Source organism: Chelonoidis abingdonii, chromosome 6 (genome assembly GCF_003597395.2).
Source record: "Chelonoidis abingdonii isolate Lonesome George chromosome 6, CheloAbing_2.0, whole genome shotgun sequence".
NCBI lineage: Eukaryota > Metazoa > Chordata > Testudines > Testudinidae > Chelonoidis > Chelonoidis abingdonii.
In genome coordinates, this window is record NC_133774.1 from 63434338 (window position 1) to 63451967 (window position 17630).

At 40.7% G+C, this 17630-nt stretch overlaps 1 protein-coding gene across 10 annotated transcripts in view; it reads left to right on the forward strand.

Moving 5' to 3' along the window:
- Positions 1 to 17630, forward strand: part of CAST (calpastatin) — a 107109-nt gene that overhangs the window by 48532 nt on the left and 40947 nt on the right. For 6 of the 10 annotated variants that reach the window (XM_032798680.2, XM_032798681.2, XM_075067117.1 and 3 more), the window contains 10 exons: positions 3366 to 3425; positions 6914 to 6979; positions 10435 to 10485; positions 11849 to 11905; positions 12029 to 12145; positions 15413 to 15526; positions 15619 to 15687; positions 16148 to 16246; positions 17360 to 17440; positions 17535 to 17588. In XM_032798680.2, the coding sequence (XP_032654571.1) occupies positions 3366 to 3425; positions 6914 to 6979; positions 10435 to 10485; positions 11849 to 11905; positions 12029 to 12145; positions 15413 to 15526; positions 15619 to 15687; positions 16148 to 16246; positions 17360 to 17440; positions 17535 to 17588 (768 nt within the window). The remainder of the gene's footprint in view (positions 1 to 3365; positions 3426 to 6913; positions 6980 to 10434; positions 10486 to 11848; positions 11906 to 12028; positions 12146 to 15412; positions 15527 to 15618; positions 15688 to 16147; positions 16247 to 17359; positions 17441 to 17534; positions 17589 to 17630) is intronic. The other 4 variants (XM_032798684.2, XM_075067116.1, XM_075067119.1 and 1 more) reach the window with 1 other exon arrangement.

Sequence of the window (17630 nt, forward strand, 5' to 3'; positions counted from 1 at the left end):
TCACAGATAAGGGGACCAGATTGTTCCAGGTCCTTGTGTGATACAAGGACTGGGGGGACAAAAAAATCTCATTCCACTGCCTTGTAATACCCATTCAGGGGAAGTGCCTGAGGCAGTTGAAGTTCTTGATCTCTGGGGACCACAGATGGGATGGGCCTTCAGTGCATCCCAGGGTACACTGTGGCCCAGAAGGAGCAGGAAGACCCTGATAGCACTGTCCTACCCCCTCCATGCTATCCTGTAGACCAAGTCAACTGCAGCAGGGGGACAACCTGTGCTTCAAGCCACTGAGGTTGTGGTCTGGTTTCTACACCACCCACACTCAGGCCTTTTCAAGGGCTAGCTAGTGGATCCACATAATGGTTGACCCATCAAGACCAAAGTGAAGCCTTTCTCAGACTTTTCTCCTTGACGAATTAACCCCTTCATCTGTCGTCATTAAATAAACAGACATTCACAACACTAAGCAAAACTATTCTGTGAGGTGTTTTGACAAGAGATGAAGACAGTAGCTGTTGTTTGGCATAGTCACATTAAACAGACTGTCCTTGGTAAAAGCACTTGATGAATACGTTGTCCGTTATTAGCACAAATTACGATGTTGTGTGCACACATAGTGCTTCAAAAGAGAAAAAGATGTGAATGCTGATTGCATGTATTTCAACTACTCTGTTAGTGTATTGTGAGAAAATGGTCACTCAGAAGTATGGTGATGATGTGTATGTAGCATTACGTGTTTGGAAGTGGTGTGCTCATCTGTGTTAATGTGCGTCTTTACTACATCACAGTGAGAGTGACTGTTAAGAGAAGGGGTGACACAGATATTTGTTAGTCATGTAGCGAGAACTCAGGTGACTTTATATGTGTAATCTGCTTCTGCCTAAGGGTATTGTGTTATAGAACAAGATATAGAGACCTCATCCCCTAGAGTTTATCTGTTACCTGAGATAGATAGAAAAGGTTGCCAAAAGGAATATTTGTTTCAACCCTTCATGTGGACATCTTTATGGATTATGATGCATTTTGTCTTCAGAATGTGCCTTTACATTTCCATTTTTGTATTGCATCCAGTCTGGAGAGAAAAATGGACTTGTTTACATACAGTACACAGAACACTTCTATAGTTAGAAGGTCAATTGTCTGTTGTATCCCACGTACATTCGGAGAAAGTAAACCTGGGACAAATATGACTAGGATATAAGAAAAGGAATGGTGTACAAGCCTGCTTGTCAGAATTAATTGTGCAGCATAGCGCCATTATTGCCTTAAAGTGACACTATTCATTTGTTTTATTTCAGCTGAAAATATATTTACCCACAAATTTTACACGTAATATCTAAGAATCCTATACTTATTCAGTTTGTTTACTTTGTGCATTGTGATGACACTTTGTGTTATAAACAGTGAAACTGTTTATCCTGTACACTTTTTTTCCTTTTCGGTGTGGGTCTTCTTATATAGCAGACAAGGGAGATAAAAATGTGACTAAATCCACAGTGTGATAGGGCATGGCTGCCGCATAGAGCACTCTGCTGGTTGAGTGTGGCATTACCAGCCGCCTTCAGTTTCCTTCCCCGTCTCCTCGTCTCTTCATGCACTGGTCTGTGCTGGAGATGTGACTTAGCCCTCCAGCTGACCCACAAACAAATATAACTCCTTTCAGGATAGCAAAAGTCAAAGTAAAAATCCCAACAGAAAAGGAAGGTTCTTCAGCCTTTCAGGGATTTCTCTTCAGGCCGCCTTTTGGGCTATATTTAATTAGTGTTTCTAGCTCTGGGATAGAGTACTTGGCCTCCCAGGCCAGTTCCCCTGGAGTACCATTCTCTGCCGCTGCTGGGGTTCTGTTCCATGTATCCTTCCCTGCTCTAGTATAGAACACTGAGCTCCCAGGCTAGTTCACCCGGAGTACCCGACCTCCTGCCTGTGGTTCCACTCAGACTGATATCTCTCAGACATTTTATATAAGGCCCAGGTGTCCATTAAACTATCACCTGACCCTCCTTAGTCCTGCCTCCTCAGGCTGGGAAGCAGGGAATTAATTACAGCTTGGGAGTGGCTTAAAGAGGTCATTCACCCAGTGACACTCCCAAATTGGCAGGAGGGACAGATTTTTTTTAAGCAATTTTTTTACTTGTGTATATCCCTTTAAACTTCCTTTAATTTTGTCTTATCTTTTTCTGTGATGGAAAATTCTGGAAGATTTTGTAAGTGCTTAATGCGACGCATTCACCATAGACTAATCTTAAATTTTTTCTTCCTTTTTTGAAAACCTTTTAGGAGAAAAGAGGTAAACGAGGAAAGTGACATTGACATTGCCACTGTGTTCATGTGAACTATTTTGTGAAGTGCAAGGTCTTACATTTAGGAAAAAAGAGTTTAGATAACATTCCCTGGGTTGGGGACTGTATTCTGGAAAGCAGTTCATGATAAAGTTTAGAGTCTTGGTGGATAACGAACTGGACATGAGCTTCTAGGACAATGCTGTGGCTAAAATGGCTAATGTAATTCTTGTTTGTATAAACAGAGGAATATTTAATAGGAATAGAGAGGTGGTATTAGCCCCATATGTAACATTTTTGAGACAATTACTGGAATACTAATTCCATTTCTGGAAGCTGAAGGTAAATAAATTCAAGCTAAAAATAAGGCACAGTTTTTAAATAATGAGGTTGATTTAAACATTGGAACAACTTACAAAGGGATAGATGCCTTCTACATGACTTGAAGTCTTCGAATCAAGACTGAATGTCTTTCTGAACAAAATATGCAAAATTTGCTGTAGGTCAACTACAAGATATGGGCTTGATTTAGGAACCAGTTCATGAAATTCTGTGGCATCTGTTACATCGGAGGTTAGGCTAGAAAATCATCATAATCCCTTCTGGCCTTAAAAATCTATGAAACTAAGAGTGTATATTAAATGTTATTTTTGGCAACCTAATAAATCCAAGAGGATAAATGTCTTTGAGCAAGCACAGTAAAATATGAAAGAATTCTTTATATACATTTAAATATCCATAGATGTTTCAGCATTGGAGAGCAGGATTATTATATATTCCAATATTCAGTTAGAAATCTGCTTTTAGCATATTTAAGAGAAGAGGCTGTTTCTACATTATATGTTGGGAACCCTACCTACTGACAGAGAAGTAGAGTAGGAGTATGTTTTCTAGTTTGGCAGAGAGTCAGAATAAAAGTGTTTAGACCTAATCTCCAATCCTCAACCTGAATTTTAGCATGAATTTTAACAAGCCTATATACTTGCATAATACAAACATTTGTATTAATAATCATCTTAACATTATATGTAAAGGTGAAATTGTTTTGAAGTAATGTTTTGATTTTTTTTTTCCCCCCCTCCCCAGACACAGCCCCCTTCTACTGTTGCCACAAAAGCATCGGATATGAAGTCCACTGAAACAAAGGTATGAAGTCCTAAGGAATGAATCTGCACGATTTATGAGTCAGAAGACCTGGATTTTACTTCAGACTGTCACTGACTCATATGACCTTGACGAACTCACTTATCTGTACCTGAGTTTCCACATCTGCAAAATAGGGATAAAGACACTTGTCCTCTTATGCGAAACACTTTGAGGACTGTGGATTAAATTAATTAATACTTCAGAACCTCTGAGTTATGCACATAGGCCCTGATCCTGCAAACTCTTAATTACAGGTGTAACTTTATTTATGTGAATAGTCCCAGTGAAGAATTTGGGCCTTAGTTAGTCAATGTGAAATCACATGTTCTCATTAATGATACCCGCATTCCTCCCTACTATCTTCCTTCCTATTGTCTTTTACACTTGTTGTGCTGTGTCTTCAATAAGGTTGCAAGCTCCTCAGGGCAAGAGGCTGTTTCATCTATGTCTTTGTAGAAAGGGGCCTTAATCCTGATTCTGGCTTTTTGGTCACTGTCATAATATAAAAAATATAATAATGATGTTTTCCCTCCTCTTTGGCTAGCTGTACGTTCTTGCTCAGGATCGAAATATTGAAACTGACAAAAATCTTGCCCTCCAGAATAGGGCTTTTGCACATTTCAATATCTTGTCAGCTTTCTGAACCAGATCAGGTAGGGAACAATGTAGCATGGTACAAGATGTGGATTTTTCTAATGTTATACATATGTGACGTTAATGCCAGACTGGTAGGTCTAAGTTCAGTCATGTCACTTTGAGGTTGAAGTCCACTGTCAGCCTGTTTATGTTTTGCCTATGTCCAGTTTTGGGCCATTTCCACAAGAAGGATGTGGAAAAATTGGAAAGAGTCCAGCGGAGGGCAACAAAAATGTTAGGGGGCTGGAACACATGACTTATGAGGAGAGGCTGAGGGAACTGGGATTGTTTAGTCTGCAGAGGAGAAGAAAGCAGCTATCAAATCCCCCCTCATTTCAGCTACCTGAAAGGTAGTTCCAAAGAGGATGGATCTAGACTGTTCTCAGTGGTAGCAGTTGACAGAACAAGGAGTAATGGTCTCAAGTTGCATTGGGGGAGGTTTAGGTTGGATATTAGGAAAAACTTTTTCACTAGGATGGTGGTGAAGCTCTGGAATGGGTTACCTAGGGAGGTGGTGGAATCTCCTTCCTTAGAGGTTTTTCAGGTCAGGCTTGACAAAGCCCTGGCTGGGATGATTTAGTTGGGAATTGATCCTGTTTGAGCAGGGGGTTGGACTAGATGGCCTCCTGAGGTCCCTTCCAACCCTGATATTCTATGAGTCTGTGATTAACATTATAAGAGAATCCACTTCAACATTCTAATTTAGTCTGAAGACTGATTTCGCAAGTGAGGCTCACTTGCCAAACTTCTACAAAAAACAGCAGAAGTTAAAATTTTCAAAGCGGTAGCACCTTTAAAATCACCAACTACTTGAATGTCAGAATATTTCATGGTAAAAAGCAACTTTCGCCTTCTTTTCCTTTGTATCATCTCTGCCAATTCAAAGAGTTCTATGCTGTAATTCCTCAAGGATATTTGTCACTCAGCTCTTTTAATAGTTGTAGCTATAATGGATACCAAAATATCTAATTTATAAATCTTAATCTCCACACACAATCCACAAGACCTAGCTACTATACTCCTGACAATAAACTGGACAATTATTAAGCCTTTGTCTAATCCCGCATGAGCATCAGGACTCATAAATTTAGAGATTCGTTGTTTGTCAGTCACTAATTTAAGATGTTTCCTGATGATGATAGATTAATTATGAACCTGCATCAAAGAGCAAACTCACTCCTAACATGCTCTTTCTGTGTGCTATTATCTACATGATGGCAACTGGCCGGCCATCTATTAATAGAAAAAGTAGTCACCTCTCTATTAATACGCTCAGAATAAGCATGCCTGCAGGGAGAAAACTACAGTAGCAGAGCGTAAATCCCTGCCCTGCAACATTTGGGGACTCTAGAGCATAGAGTCCTGCAGGAATTTACTGGCCTGTCTTTATGAAGGGAGAAGTGGAGCTACCTTACGTTGCCCTTTAATAGCTCATGTATAATTCACATTTCCTCCTTGAAGGGGAATTGGGGCACCCAGAGGGACTTCCTTTGAAGGAAACGGAGTTGCTAGGGAGTAGGGCACCTTGAATGTCAAATGTCATTTCCTCTTCTTGGGGGCACCCCATTCCCAGTGACCCGCTTCTCATTTGGTCCCTGTGCCCTTGCCTCTGCTCCTCAGAAAAGTATTTCCCATTTCTGTTCCGTTCTACCTCCTTCCCTTGCCCCCGACCAGTAAAGACCCATTCCTGCTCCGTCTTTGCCTTCAAGACTGAATGTCAGTCCGCTTTCCCAAAAAAGTATAATCAGCTTTGTCCTGTGCAAATGGAAGCCATTGCAGCTGTGGCAGGGATAAGGATTTGTGCTTCATGGTGTTACCATGACATGTGAACCTCAACGCCTTGTGCGAAGGTGGGCTGATTGGTTTATTGAAATGGAGAGGAGAGAAAGAGCAGTGTGGGTATTGGGGAGGGATGAGGTGAACAAGGTGTATAATGCATGTGCTGCCACGAGGATGGGCAGAGCTTAGGAACGGGACAGTTTTATTCTAGGGGTCCTACTTGGAATTCATATTTGGGGACCTAACATGAATCATTATACCTTTTGATCAGAGGAACCTAGCTGCCAATAAAATAAGCCTGAAGAGGGGACACCATGAAGGTGTATAAACTGTTAGATAAACACAAACAGATAAACAGAGCTGTCCTCCAGATCCTGAAAAGCCTTTCTGCCTCTTCAAGTGTAGCCGTTTTGAAATGTTAGCTTCTGTTTTGAATGACAAACAAAGCTAGTCTCCAATTATGATTCCTCTCCCCCTTCCTCCCAGATTGTGTACATCTCACTGTTCCTTCACTTTGCCTGTCCACCTCTATGATGAACTCTGAAAGCAGGATCCTGATATGTTTCTTTATTATTTGCTTACAAGGTCTAAACAGGCCGGAAGAGCTGAAGTTGCATTTGCAAACAAAAACACATCTGGCTATAGATTTTATTTCCTAAATCAAACTATTACACATCTGATGCCATTTTTACTGTGAACAATTCTGTTTAATGTTAATTAAAAAAAAATATATAATTATTATATATATATATAGATTATATATATATATAAGCCCGCCCCCCGAATTTAAAACATAAGCAATCCAGTAAATGTACAATCAAATTCCGAGAAAGGACTACTTGCTCTATAAGAAAATTGTCACATATAGTTACTAACAACAATATTGGTAAAGTGAGCAGCACAGAGGTTTGAATTTAACTCTCAGTAACAGATATTTCTAGCAGTTTCGGTACAGCTGTTTTCATGTACAAACATAAATGGTAGTAAACTATTTTCTCATTTTTCCTGTAAATCTCTCTACGTTTCTTGGGAAATGCATTTTTAAAAAACCTGAATTTGTACTTTAATACCAGGCTACTTCAAGCCATAGCCAGACCAGTGGACAGCAGTCTCACAGCAGGAAGAGACACAAAGTTCAGGTGATGCACAATTGACTATGTCTCTGTCTGCAGTCACAGCAGCAGCATGTTTTCATCACTTAATTACTTCCACTATGAGTTTTTCATGTATCATGCTTACTAATATTGCAATCTTCCTTATGGGCCCAACACACCTTGGCGATCAATCATCAAAAACAAATTCTAGTTCCTCACACCTTCATGTCGATTGCATTTCCTTATTGCTGCAACCATCAGCTAAAGGCAGCTCATGGCAAAAATCCGTTTGATTGATAGTGTAATAATGTTAGAATAAAATTTCTAGCTTCATCTCTGCACAAACACACACAATCTTCTTGGACCAGAAGACCTGGAAGATTAGGATACTTACTTTGAGAACTGATTTACTTGATTGATGCTGTTAAGTGTGTGTGTGTGTGTGTATATGTGTGTGTATAATATATATGTCAGAATATGTACATGTATTTGTATGCATGCATGCATGCATACATATGGTAGGTATACAAGTGTACCCTCTCTATAATAGTGAACCTTTGGTTATAATGAACCTGGTCCCTGGATCCCACCTCTGGCCTCAGGGCCACGATGGGGGCTGATAGCTCCTCCAGCCATGGCAGCTTTAGGGTTCAAGGTGTCAGCCTTGCCCCAGTGGCAGGGCTCTTGAACTTCAGGCTATTACAGGCAAATGGTGTGGATCCCCAGGGGGTTCGTTATAGTGAGGTTATACTGTAGTGTGTGCATACATGCATGCAGACTGTGAATGTATCTGAGAAACAAAACTTCTTGATCAGTTTTAAAATATGTGGAAAGTCTAGAAAGTAACAGTATGTTTAAAATATATGGTCTATGAGGTGAAGTGATTTATTTTCAGTGTGGAGTACAGGAAATTTCACTCGTACCTCCAAAGTATTCACTGTTTCTGTGGCTTGTATGATTATTTACTGCAGACATTACAATGTGGTGTTACATACCTTAATCTGCGTTTTCAAAATCTTTGTGTCGCTTGCACCCATGCATGCATGTGCACATGTACACACAACCTCAGAATTTCACATGTAAATTTACTGTGGATCTGTGCATGGGTTTAAAATTTCATGGTGGGGTCAACTAATCCATGTAAATGCCAAATACATCTAAGTAGTACTTTATAATACCTCTTAAGTGAAAGAAAAAAGCTTTCAAAATTACAGTAGATCAATTGCATACTTAAATAATAGTCAAGTGGTTATATCCATTGTTTTGTTTTAAAGGTGATTCTGTTGTAGGTGACTATAAAAATGTGGGTCCTTATTAGTTTGTTTCTGACTCTAAATGTGCTTACCGTTCAAGTAAAAAATATGTTTTCTAACTGATGGCTTGAAGTTCAACTTCCCATGTGGTTACTGGAGCCAGGTTTTTGCTCGATGATTATGCAGCTAAAACTTAGAAAAAATACTGTTGATAATACATGATCCACTGAAAATTTAAGCTAACTCTCCAATAGCTATGTTACTTTGAAGGAATACAGTAAGAAACCTAATAATAATAATAATATAATAATAATAATAATAATTAATAAAGTCAGGCCATGTCTACACTGGAGTGATTTGCCACATAGCTGTATTGCTCAGGGGTGTGATATGTGATATCTGTCACATACCACACTCCTGAGCAATACAACTATGTGGCAAATCACTGCAGTGTAGACATGGCCTGATTTTATTATTAATTTTAGGTTTTTTACTGTACTCCTTCAAAGTTAACATAGCTAGTGGAGAGTTAGCTGGCAGAAGCCCCAAGGGTAAATGCTGTTATACTGGCAAAACTGCACTTTTACTGATATAGCTCAGGCTGGTCTACGCAAGAAAATTAGGTCGACCCAGCTTCGTTGCTCAGGGGTATGAAAAATACACACCACTTTGGAACGTAGTATGATAACCTAAGTCCCTGTGGAGATGATAGTAGATTAATGGAAGAATTTATGCGTTGACCTAGCTACTGCCTCTCGGGGATCTGGATTTACTATAGCGATGGGAGAGCCTCTCCCGTCACTGTAGTAAGTTTCTACGTTTTAGTGGTTTAAGTTTAGGCATAGCCTTATTTTGCTTGGGGAGAAGAATAAGCTATGCCAGGAAAAGCACAGCTGTGCTAGTATGGCTGTGTCTGCACTGGAGGTACTTTGCCAGGATAGTATACCAGTATAACTGTACTGACATGGTCTCAGTAAAGTAAGCAGCTATGACTTACAACAGGGGTGGGCAAACTTTTTGGCCTGAGAGCCACATCTGCATATAGAAATTGTATCGTGTGCCATGAATATTCATGAAATTGGGGGTTGGGGTGTGGGAGGGGGTGAGGGGTGCAGCTCTGGGGCGGGGCCAGGAATGAGGAGTTGTGAGTGTGGGAGGGGGCTCTGGGATAGGGCAGGGAGATGGGATGTAGGAGGAAGGGCTCTAGGGTGTGGCTAGGGGGTTTGGGGTGCAGGAGGGTGCCTCAGGCTGGAATCAAGGGATTTGGAGGGCAGGAGGGGGTTCAGGGCTGGAGCAGGAGGATGGGGCTTGGGAGGAGGTCAGGGGTGCAGGCTCCACACGGTACTTATCTCAAGCAGCTTCTGGAAACAATGGCATGTCTCCCTCTGCGGCTCCTATGCAGAGGGGCTGTCAGGTGGCTCTGCGCACTGCCCCGTCCACTGTCGTCTCCCCTGCAGCTCCCATTGACCGCGGTTCCTGGCTGCGGTTCCTGGCTGCAGTTCCTGGCCAATGGGAGATGCAGAGCTGGCACTTGGGGTGGAGGCAGCATGCAGAGTCCCCTGGCTACCCCTGTGCGTAGGAGCTGGGGGGGGGGGGCATGCCGGTGCTTCTGAGAGCCACAGCACATGCAGAGCGGGGCAAGTCCCCAACCCCGCTCTCTAATGGGAGCTTGAGGGCCAGATCAAAAGGTCTGACGGGCTGGATGTGGCCCCTGGGCCGTAATTTGTCCAGCCCTGACTTAGAAGCTGCGATATTCAGTAACCTTTATGGCAGTAACTACACTATTTTATTTGTTGTGGGAATTCATAATCTTGTATATACAAGATATTGATTATACTTTATGTACTTTGAGTTGAGATGAATCATAGTAATATTATTCTGAATGTTGCTGAAACAACTTTTCAGTTTGCGAAACTGGAATTATTGGTTACCTTTACTCAGTTCTCTTATTTCATGGCCCAAGTGAAATGAGTATATAAATTGTGTGTGTTTTATCTGCTGTGTTTTGGCGCTGCTCCAGTAGCTTACAATGCATGAACGGGGTCCTGTGCCCATGTGTTGTAAATTGGAGGGTGAAGTCATTATATATTTATAATCCAGATACATTTGAGTGTTCGTGTATGTATAAAATATGCAGTATGTTTTAAAACATAAGAACAGCTAAGCTTAAATATGTTTTAAAACATAAAAAGCACTAAGCTGCCTTTTTGATCTTTTGTTCTGAATATAATTTTTTATATATTTTAGAGCTCACAAACTGCAAAAACAGAACCTGGAAAAGTAGCACAGTCACTAAAGGTATGCTACTACTTTTATTTAATCATTGTGTGTTGTTCTTCTTTAGAGAAGTTTGTAATGATAAGCTAAATTCTGCCACTAATGGATCAGATGCTCCCATCTTCACATATGGGTGAAAGGAAACAAACCTGCCTGCAGATGAGGTAGGAACAGGAGCTCCGCTGTTAGGAGTTGACATAGCACATTTCTGGGGAGCAGCCACTCTGTTGGGGTTCCCCTCTACCAGCAGATTTCTAAGCAGAAACCAACATTAAATCCACCCTGCTCCGTTTACCCTTTTAGGGCATGTTTGGATGGGAAAGAACAGAGAAAGCTGACCTCACTGATTCTCAGAGAAGGGAGGTGCTCATAGAGCTTGATACAGAGTCTGCGTTGCTGCATGAATGCCTCAGAATTCACAAGGATATAGTCTAGGGCTAGGCTTCTCCTGTGCACTGCTTTCTCTCCTGCAGAGTTTTCCTAGGGAGAGGACTAGGTAACCCTATCTGCCTAGTAAATGTCAAGTTTTTTTAAGTTCTTTCTTTTTTTTTTTTTCTCTTTCTCCTTCAATAGGCAGGGGAAGGAACCTGAAAACTAGAATTTAAAAAAACAACTCTGAAGTAAAAACGAGCCAGAATGATTCCAGTACATTGGGGTGGTTATTTTTTTTTATTTTTTATTTTTTGGCAAGGACATATGCAAAGTTTCAGCCCATTACTATTTTTGCCCAAGATGAAAATACACATTTACAAAGCAAGATAGCCCATACTTATAGGTTCTTCCAAGATCTTTTCTTTCAAACTTTGAACAGTGAATGAATGAAAGAATGGAGAAAAATTCATTTCCAGAAACCTGGACTATGCTTTTTCTCATATGGCACATGGGTGAGAGTGAACTCGCCAGCTGAACTAGCTGAATATAAACTGTGCCTTCCCTTGAGATTGCTTGAGAAGCTACAGGAAAAACTGTCACTATGAAGTAAACAAATGGGAACGTATAGCTAACAAAACAGATATAAATAACTTGAGAGAAGTGTTTTTACAACCCTTTGAAAGACCTCTTTATGTTTAAAGCCTGGTTACAACTACTCCCAGACATGACTTTCCACTTTCTAGTATATTAAATCCTATACAGATAAGCGTTCACATGATTGTGCCTGTAGGATGTGTATAATCTGGTTGGAGCAGGAATTGTATCTTCCTTTGTTTGTGCAGCTCTGATATTCAGAAAATAATAATTTCCTGTCTCTCTAAATTGTCTATTAGAACAGATGAAAGTTACATGTATGTTAAGTAAACTAGACTAAAACTCCATTGAGTTGAATACCTCTTAACAGTTAAATATTTTCTAATATTTTCTAATATATCTGTATTATTTTTGACAGCCAGATGATTCTCAAACTAAACATCAATCTGAAGAGAAGCAAAAGGAACCTGGCGGGGTGAATTATTTACATGTTCTTCTCCTTTTGTTTGTTTCATTGGTTTGTTAGTTTTCTCAAAACAAAAACACAAGAATACTAAAATCTGTCCTATATATTAATAGCATATTTATGGTTGTACAGGCAAAAAGCCCATCCAAACCTTCTGTAGCGAAAAGTTCTAAAAAAACTAGTCCAGGAAAAGCAGCCACCAGTCAGACTGAAAAGTCAACGCAAGTATCTTCAATAGAAGAACCAAAGGTAAAGCAGAAGCGGCGATCCCTTTATTACTTTGTTTGTTTATTTGTGTTGAGGGAGCACCTACTAGCCCTAGTCACGGACCCCATTGTGCTAGGCAACTGCAAACACTGAACAAAAAGACAGTTCTGGTCCCAAAGACAGACTGCCTTTTTGAAGGTATGTGTGCATTAAACTACAGTCTAAGCTACATTAAGCATGTATAAAATTTTATTGTTTGGGATTTAATGGGACCTTTGCATTTTGCTTATTTAACTTTAATAATACCTTGAATGTACTGATTCAAAGGCACTGAGAATAGTTTTGCAAGCATTGTCTATGGAATATGCATGACTGAACATCTGATTGGAAACAGCGTCTTTTGATATGTATTCTGCAATAATGCCAAGCTTCATATCCTCTTTTAAGCCATTCTTAGCTTTGTAAGGTGTCGTGGATGTTTTTGAAGGTGAACCATGTACAATTGTTGGCAGTTGCAAGCCTAAGACAGAAGTACTGCACATTTGAGACTCTTGTCACATTCCCCTGCAAACTCTGCACTGCTCAGGCTCAGGCCACTCTTCGTGTATATCTGCATTGCAATGTAAACTCAGGGTTAGTAGAATTCTAGTTAGCAGACCCTGGGTTTGTTAACCTAGGGCTTGAGCATGTACACTCAGTTATAACTCAGGTTAGGAACTGTTGAACCCTGGGTCACAAACCCAGGGTCTCTGGACTTGGGCCCACATAATGCACTAATCACCCGTATCCCAGACTTCCTAGCATCCTCCGAAAATGTGGTTGCTCTAGCCCTTTGTTCATGATCCTGTGTGGGAAAACTTGACCTGTTACCAAACTTGACCGTTCAGAGGACAAAGCAAGTTCCTGTCTGATTGTGGAATACTTTTGGGAGACTCTGAGCACAAGTCCAGTAAGGCTGCACTTACACTGTGAAGCAGTAGGGCTTGAACCCTGCGTCCTGGCTTGACTCAGGCTCTGACCGTCCACCTCCATTGGGACCCTGAGCTCTGCCTTAGCATGATTTGTATGTGGACAGAAGAGGGTTTAGGCTTAAGCCTGAGTCTTTACACTGCAATGTAAGCCAAGGGTTCACATACCCTTTGTCAATTTGTTCCTCTCTTTGCATTCTTAATAGAACACGTGAGTAGATTGGGAAGCCTAGGGTCACTCAAGGGTGTGTGCCTTGCTCTGTTTAATACATGAGGGCTGCCCTGCTTGATGTTTGGCTCTATTCTCTGTTGAGTGTTTCAGGCAGATTTTTGGGTGCCAATGACTGGCCCAAATGTGGAAGAGGAGCAGGCTGGCAGCATGCAGATGTGCAGCACTCCCCACAGCCTGCAGGACTGATGGGAGCTTAAGGAGAGGGGAAAGAAGAACAGAAGGGGTAAATTCAGAGGAGTCAAGGGGAAAAGGAGGGCAGAAAGCAAAGTGAGAGAATAAACATTCAGATTACTCTGGATTGGGTAAATCTCTCTCAGATGTCTGTCTAGGATTTAGGGTATGTCTGCAGTGCAGTGGGAGATGTAATTGCAGCACCAGCTGGCATACCCCACTCTAGCTTTAATGTGGCTCCAATGACTAAAAATAAGGGTAGTTACAGTGGCGTGAACCCCAGCCTGAACTGTACAAACACGTCTGGAACTTGAGGTACATACTTGTGTTGCTGCATCTACACCACTATAGGGAATCATGCTAGCTAGACTAAAGCTAGTGTTGGCATTCCTACCTGAGCTGCAGTTGCACCTTTGATTGCAGTATAGAGGTATCCTGCGACTTGGTGACTCAGGCTAGATAACATGGAGTGTGATGTCAAAATCATTCCCTGTACACCTGAACCATGAAGACTTCCTGGACTGTAAAGCCTCACATCTTTCACCTTTTGCTTGTAGGGGAATGAGTTAAAAAATTGTGGGTAAAAATCTCTCATGATTTGTGGCAGATTTTGACATCTGAGATTTTACAAATTTATTTTACCTCCTGTATTTTTGTTTTACTTCCTTAGTATCCTAGCCTCTCATGCTGCCTTCATGGCTTCCCTTTCTCGACAGATCTTACTTTAGGGAGATGGATCTGCCTCTGGAGTGGGCTGTGCCAGATTGTGCTGCTCCTTGAAGCTCCCAGGCAGTGGAAGGTTTTGAGGGGAAGATTCCCTAAACTCCTCCCTCTCGCCACCTCCAAAGAATCAAAAATCAAGGCTGGGGAATATACCATGTTTGTCTCAGTTACTGGGTGCTTCTTTACACCCAGGCTGTCTTCAACTTTGGAGTGTATCTGGAAAGGGGGTAGTGGGTGTTTGTAGAGTCATGGAATCTGTACAAATTTGCAGCTGCCAGACTTACTGCTTATTAAAAAATAACATGACCAATTTTGGTTTATTCAATTTAATATGAGTGCCAAATATTTTAGTAGATAATAAACTGTTTGATTAGAGAGAGAAGGTGTTTGGGATAATACCAACATCTATTGGTGAGAGAGACAAGCTTTCAAGCTTGCGCAGAGCTCTTCTTCAGGTTCTGTGTAAACTCGAAAGTTTGTCTCTCTCACCAACAGAAGTTGGTCCAATGGAAGATACTACCTCAAATACCTTCTTTCTGTAGTATCCTGGGACCAACACGTCTACAACAACACTGCGTACAAACTTTTAGCGTATGTTATAGACTTGAGACTGCATAATGTAAAATACAGTCTTTTTTTCTCCATCACCAGCTGCTGTTGTTGAACTTCAGTCATCTACTGACTCTCAAGTTAGTTCAGTGAATTAGCGTTTTTTCAGAGGAAGCTGCAGTAAATGAGAATTTCAGAGACTCAAAACTCAGCTTCCCATCTTGGTGTTTTATACTAGTAGTGAACCCTGCATATGAAGAAATATAAACTAGCAGGGTAAAATTACCTATTTTAGTGCATTTTGGGTAGAATTTTGTAATCTTTTTATAAAATACTTACTAAACTTTAGTACCATTTGCTTTTTAATTAACTTTCTCCTTCTGCACCAGAAATCAATGTGTCGTTTGTCGAAAGCTATACTATCTCAGTGTCATCAGAGGAACAAAAGAGAGAATCCCACTAAAACTGCACCTTTCCTTCAGCACAGAATGTTGCTTAGCAGCATTAATAATCTTTTTCCTGTTTTGTCCTTGAAATTTGCACAAATGTACTGACAATTGGAGTAATGTAGGATATATACTAGGGTAGAACATTTCCATTATAGTTCTCTTTTTAAAATTGTTAACACAAAGTCATATGCACAAAGTCTTCTATTTTTTTCCCTAGCCTAAAACTGAAAATAAATCACTAGCTAGTGGTGCAGCTGGTGCAGCTGCAGCTACAGTTGGTGCAGTCACTGCTGCTGGTTTGGTTGCGAGAGCTGATAAGCCAAGTACTGAGGTAGGTAACTATAGTCTAATACAAATCAGCTGCTTTATATACACCTAACTCTCTTACACTGGCTTTCAGTGCTATTTTCACTTTTTTCTCAGGCTAAAGAAAATAAATCAGCAGCTCCATCTTCAGCTGTTGAAGCTGCACCTACTAAGCCACCTGAAAAAGTAGGTAACAATATACTGACATATAAGCCCTCTTGTGGAAAACACACCTTTCCCAATTTTTAATGGCCTTTCCCAAATCTGACATTGTTATCGATAATACTTCAGTATGTTTCATCTTTAAAAATAAATCTTTACAACATATTAACTATAAATCAGCTGACTACAAATAATCTTGTTACTGAAATTGAGAGGTAACTGGTTAACAATTATCTTTGAAAATGTTTAATATCTGTTGAACTTGTATTGATTCAGAGCAAGTTTCTAGTTTGGGTTTCCAGGAGTTCTCTGCAAAGGATCCTGTTTCCTTCCCCCTGCTCTCCCCTTAGGTTTAAGGAGAGAGAGGGGGGGTTTTTGTGTCTTTTTCTGTTTCTTTGCACTTACATTAGTGCTACACATTGTGATACATCTTTACATGCTGTGTAGTGCCTTAACTTGTATAACTGTCTGCTTATTTTTCTAGTCTGATATAGATAAGGCCTTAGATGACCTGATAGATACGCTAGGAGGACCTGAAGAACATGTCCCTCCCAGTCCAGTCTACACTGGCCCAGAAATTACGGTATTGAATTTTTTACGTCACTTGTTATCATACGGGCTGAGTAATTATCCCTGTGATCCCATAACATTTGAAATAGATTCACAGTTTCTCTGTAAAACATAAGGAATGCCTCCCACACGATACTAGTGTTGTTTTTAGCTGTTAAGAAATGTTGCAACTATAGATCTATAGTAGAACACAATGGTGAAGTGTTAGCAAATTGGAAAAAAGTTGCTCTTTGAATTGGTCACCAAATATGGGCTTGTCTGACAGATTTACAAAAGAACATGTTTTTATCAAAGTCGCTGAAAGGGGAAAGAAAAAAGCTTGGATAAGTGAAGGGAATTCTCTCTACTTACTTTATTTGTCATGTAGTGGAGCATTAGGAATCTGAGAAGATGTTCATTTCTAAATGTGGATGTGCGGGGAGAAGAGAGGTTGCAATCGCAGTTGATGGGGAGGTTAATGGAGGAGTAAGGGAGTGGAGTAGACAGAGGTGTTTCCAAAAATATGTAAAATTCACATTTTATCTATATCTACATCAAAAGATTGAGATTGACCATTTATTGTACTTGACTCTCTCTCTCTTTTCTCAGAAGTATCATTAGTGACTATATCACAGAGTGGTTGGCCCCTTGACGAGGGAGCAGGGCAGTATACCTGTGACTGGTCAGCTGACCTCAATGAGATTTAAAAGAGGGTACCTGGGCAAGGGGGGTGACACTTGATGAGTCAGAGCCAGAAAGCTGCAAGAATTAAGAGCAGCAGGCAGTCCTGCAAGGAGAGGAGGAAGTGGGAACCTGCTGGGGGGAAATCTCTGGGTGATGTGGTGCTCAGCGACCAGAGCATGGAAGATTCCTGAAGGAAGGACAAAAGGCAAAGGGGACAGTGCACTGGGAGCTGTAGCCCGAGGTAGGGTGAGGAAATGGTTTTATTAATTTTGCCTGTGTTGGAAGAATAAAACTGCCTGGAAAGAGACTCTGGGTGTGGCAGTGGGTTCTTTGTGAACTGGGGAGAAGACCAGTTTGTTATAGGGTAGAATGTCACTTTATATAGTTATCTTTGTAAATTAGTAACTTAAATTTGGTTTCAACAGACATTAATACAATATTAACTTCTTGGTTTTTGTTGCAGGATTCGTGTTCTTTTGCATATATCGAAGAACTGGGTAAACGGGAGGGTTCTATACCTCCAGGATACAGAAAATTATTGGAGGTAGGTAAAGTGAGCAAAATAAGACATTTAATAGAGTTCTGCTTGTATACTGGGGTTATCTTCCATTCACTACAGAAATAACTTCTTCTTTCAGGGTAAAGGAGATGACCAAGCTGTACCCCCAGAAAAAACAGAACCACTCCCCCAGGTAAGGTTAGATTTACATCTCAAAAGTTAAAAATAGGTCATC